Source organism: Chrysochloris asiatica, unplaced genomic scaffold, assembly GCF_000296735.1.
Source record: "Chrysochloris asiatica unplaced genomic scaffold, ChrAsi1.0 scaffold00064, whole genome shotgun sequence".
NCBI lineage: Eukaryota > Metazoa > Chordata > Mammalia > Afrosoricida > Chrysochloridae > Chrysochloris > Chrysochloris asiatica.
The window spans coordinates 15,822,487-15,826,561 of NW_006408582.1; the positions used below are offsets into that span (position 1 = coordinate 15,822,487).

Genomic DNA, 4,075 nt, shown 5'->3' on the forward strand with positions numbered 1-4,075 from the left:
CCTCTTCTCCTCCCTCCTCTCGCCCTCCCTCCTTCCTGTCTCCCTCCTCTCTCTCTTCCCCGATTTCTTTTCTCTCTCCGTCTGCCTCCAGCTGTCTCCCTCTCTCGTCCCTTCTTTTTCTTTCTTTCTTTCTCTCCTTCACTCCCTCCCTCCTTCTCCCCCCGATTTTAGTGAAATGAGCTCGCTGGAGGGCGTGTTTTCTCTCCGAGCTCGGCCCCCCTCGGGGCCGGGACTGTGCTCCGCGAGCCCGGGAACCGCGCCAGCCAGAGGCGAAGAGGGGAGAAGCCTGATCGCACTGGGAGGGGGTGTCCGCCGCCCTCACCTCGGACCCGCTTCCGCCGACTCCCCGCTGCTCGGGTGCCTGGGGAAGGGGCGCCCTGTCCCCCGGGGTCCTCGACCCGGCGGCCGCTCCCACCAAGTGCCCTCTAGCGGCGACTCCTCCCGAGGGTGTCCTGGCCCTGCAGCCCCCTTCCGGGCCGTGGGACACACTGTCGGGCGCTTGGTCCCTCGAACTGCCTCTACCTCTCTCGGTCCCTGTGTCTATGTGTTTCTCAGTTTGCCTCGTTCTTTTTCTCCCCTTTTCAGACCCTCGCTCTCTCACACTCCAGGTCTCTGTCTCTATAATTCTTTATGTCTCTCTGAAGACACCACTGGAGGGCGCCTCAAGCCTGTGGATTGGATTGCTCCCCAGTTCCCTCCCTACGGCTCTGCCTCACCCGCCAGGGGTGGATTGAATCCCCATCGCTGGGGACAGTAGGAGAATGGGAAAGCGCCCTCTGGCTCCCTAAGGCCCTACCCTTCCCCTCGCCAGCCCCCACCAAGAGCAGAACTGAGGGGTGTCACATGATAGAAGAGGTGGTTGTTGTTGTTAAGTGCCCTGGAGTCGGTCCTGACTCATAGCGACCCTGTATTAAAGCTGTTTCTGAGGCTTTAGTCTTCGCTGGACCAGAAAGCCTCATCTTTCTCCCACAGAGCAACTGGTGTACTCGAACCACCAACTTTATGGTTCGAAGTCCGGTGCTTATCCTGTGAGCCACTGCACGCCCCAAGAGGACTGAGGAGAGCCAGATGATAGAAGAGGTACAACCCTTTGTTTTTCTATAAGGTTGCTTTATTCTTTTGTGGTAGGAACACCCGGATCCATACGAGTCATCTCTTTCCTCCCAGGTCTTATCCTCACCCCACAAACTCCCATTTCTCCAAGGCCAGTCCCTGTGGTGTGGACAGAAACAGCTTGATGGTTCTTTCCTGTCCTCTTGGAGCTTCTGCAGACCCTATGACACAAAGGAACAACTGTTTGTAATGAAATGAAGAGAGACTGGGGAAATGTCTGAATCTTCCTTCCCCTGAGCTAATCAGATAATGGGGACATCAGTGGCTCCTCCAGGACCTGGTCAATTGACATGGCAGGTGGCCCAAGCCCTCCTGGACCCCGGCTCACCTGAGGCTCTTAGATGTAGTAGAGGGGCACCTCGCCACATAGGATGCTCACAGTGGTGCCCAGGAAGGCCACGTCTCCTGCATTGTGCCTTTCCTCATGGCCCAGCTTAGAAGTAGGCACTGCAGACTTGGCCTGGAAAGAGCACCTAATTTGGATTCTGAGAGCTGAGTTTTTGTTTTACCTCCAACCTTATTAAGGGACTTCAGGTGTGTTAGACAATCTCTCTGAGTCTCCATTTCCTCACCAATAAAGAGAGGATTGTGTTAGAGTCAGAAGCACCCAAGTTTTGTGTGGAGCCAGTAACTTGGCAGTGGAGTAGATAGGAATGGGTAGGGAAGGTGTGCAGGGGAGTGTAAAGAGGAGCACTCACCTAACAGCCCATGAGCAGCAGTGCTTTATGGTTGACAATATCCATCATCTCAAATTGTCTTCACATCAACTCTGAAAGGGCGACAGCCCACTCCTGTTCACTCACACACCCACCTGGTAGTTCTGGAATTTTCTAATGAGAGCCTCAAGACTGGGGATGCCCTCTGGAGTCATCTTCATGATGTAGCAACAGGTTCCAGGGGCTGACTTGTAAGCAATCAGGAGCTGGGCACAGGAACCAGAATTCACTTAGCATGGTCTCTGCTTTGCTCACACCCAACCCTGATCCTTTGCCAACTTCCTCTAGATTGGGCATGGAAATCATATTGGAATCTGTGGTTCAGACAGCCCAAGAGGAGGCAAAGAGGCTGGGGGATGGAAGTGTTGGATGGTATGAAGTAGCACAACGGAATAGATCTGGCAAAGTCCCAGCTCCAGAATCAAGAGCATACCCACCCTCTGGTAGTCATATGCTACAATGCCAGTGGAGCCAATGGAGAAGGTAGCAGTTGTACCAGCATGTTCACTCAGGGTCAGGCGTTGCTGGGCTTCCGGCCCCATCATGCTCATCTCTAGGACCTGGGGGTGGGGCATAGTACTGTCTGACATTCCTCTTGCACCTCTACCCCTTCAGCATCCATGCCCACCCTCAGTCCTCTTTACTCTAATGTCATCTGTTCTTTCCTTAGAGGTTGAATGGAACTAAGTGCTGCAGGAAATAGAATGCAATACTGAAGGCAGGGGCCTGACGGACAAGCCCAAACTATGTCTTTACTCTGTTTTAGCCTTTCTTAACCATACTGTGTCCCTTTCCTCCCCTGTTCATTTCCCTTGAACAGTTTCTTGTGCCCATCCTGACCCAGGCCCTCTATCCACTGCGTACCATATCCCAGGCTTGCTCACCATCTCAGTATGTTTCTGGCTCATGTGAAGACCCATAAGCAGGGCCCCTACAATCACCACAACAACAAGGACCACAACCACAACAATGATGAGAAGGCGCTTGAGGTTCACAGGGCAACAAGGAATGCCAAACCGGCCCCGGGGGGCTGCTGAGTAATCCTAAAGTGATGGAACAAGCAAGGAATAGGAGTGAGGACATGAGAATGCCCCCTCCTTTCATGCACAAGCTGCACACCCTCCCACGCCCTCCCAAGATTGGACAGTTAATGCTATAAACATGCAAAGGAGAGCTGAGAGGATCAGAGAAAACTTCTTGGAGGAGGTGGAACTGGAGCTGGTCTGGAAGATGCATAAAATTTTAACAAACCCATGTTGTTGTTGTTGTTAAGAGCCATCACGTCGGTTCCTACTCATAGTGACCCTGTATAGGATTTCCAAGGTTTCTCTCTCAGAGCAGTTGGTGGGCTCAAGCCACAGACCATGTGGCTATCCTAACAAATCCATTTGTTGTTGTTAGTGCCATGGAGTTGGTTCTGACTCATAGCAACCCTATATAGGGTTTCCAAGGAGCAGCTGGTGGGTTTGAAAGAGCAACCATGTGGTTAGTAGTCCAGTGTTTATCCTACAGTGCCACACCAGGACTCCAAATACATAGAGGCTCCTGTTTTGTGCTCATGACAGCACTTTCCATATACCTCTGTGGTGGCTGTCAGTCATGTCTCTCTCTCCACAGAACTCTGTCTTAGTAGTCTTGGTGTTTCCCCTAATTTAGTACAAAGTTTGGGAATCCACCCAGAGGCACCTCAGAAGAAAAGTCTGACAATATACTCCTGAAAAATCAGCCACTGAAAACTCTATGGAGCACAATTTTACTCTGACACACATGGGGTTGCCTTGAGTCAGATTCAATTCAACAGCAACTGGTTGGTTGATTTGTTGTTTGGAAGATTATCTATGTGAATTAATCTGGATGAGGAACAGGCTCAGAGAGGCATGTAGGAGGTAAGGACCACCACACATACACACACACACTTACTCGTACACAATCACACTCACCGGTGGGCTCTCCATCAAGACCTCTTTGCTGCCTACATCCATCTTGCTCTAGGTGTCTTCCTTCTTCATCTCCCCAGTGGGACTAGGATCTTATATGTGCCAGTGGAGAGGTGGAACCAGAAGTGAACAACTGGGCTCATGTTTGCCAGCCAAGCCCTCAGCTTTGAAGTCTGTTTGTTCCTGACCCTTCAGAACCAAGACCTTGATAAGCCAGCTACAAGAGTGCCCAAGGGCCATTGGCCCTGGTATGAGTCCTCTTGGCCCCAGCAAGAGCAAACCTGGGTGAGCTGAGCAAACTTGTCCTTA

At 51.8% G+C, this 4,075-nt stretch overlaps 1 protein-coding gene across 1 annotated transcript; it reads right to left on the reverse strand.

Annotated features, from left to right (window-relative positions):
• Positions 1-1,450: 1,450 nt before the first annotated feature.
• On the reverse strand, positions 1,451-3,838 carry SFTPC (surfactant protein C). Its single transcript, XM_006864401.1, is given in 5 exon segments — positions 1,451-1,573; positions 1,925-2,035; positions 2,267-2,389; positions 2,714-2,872; positions 3,770-3,838. Coding segments are annotated over 5 exon segments (585 nt in total).
• Between the last annotated feature and the right edge of the window lie 237 nt (positions 3,839-4,075).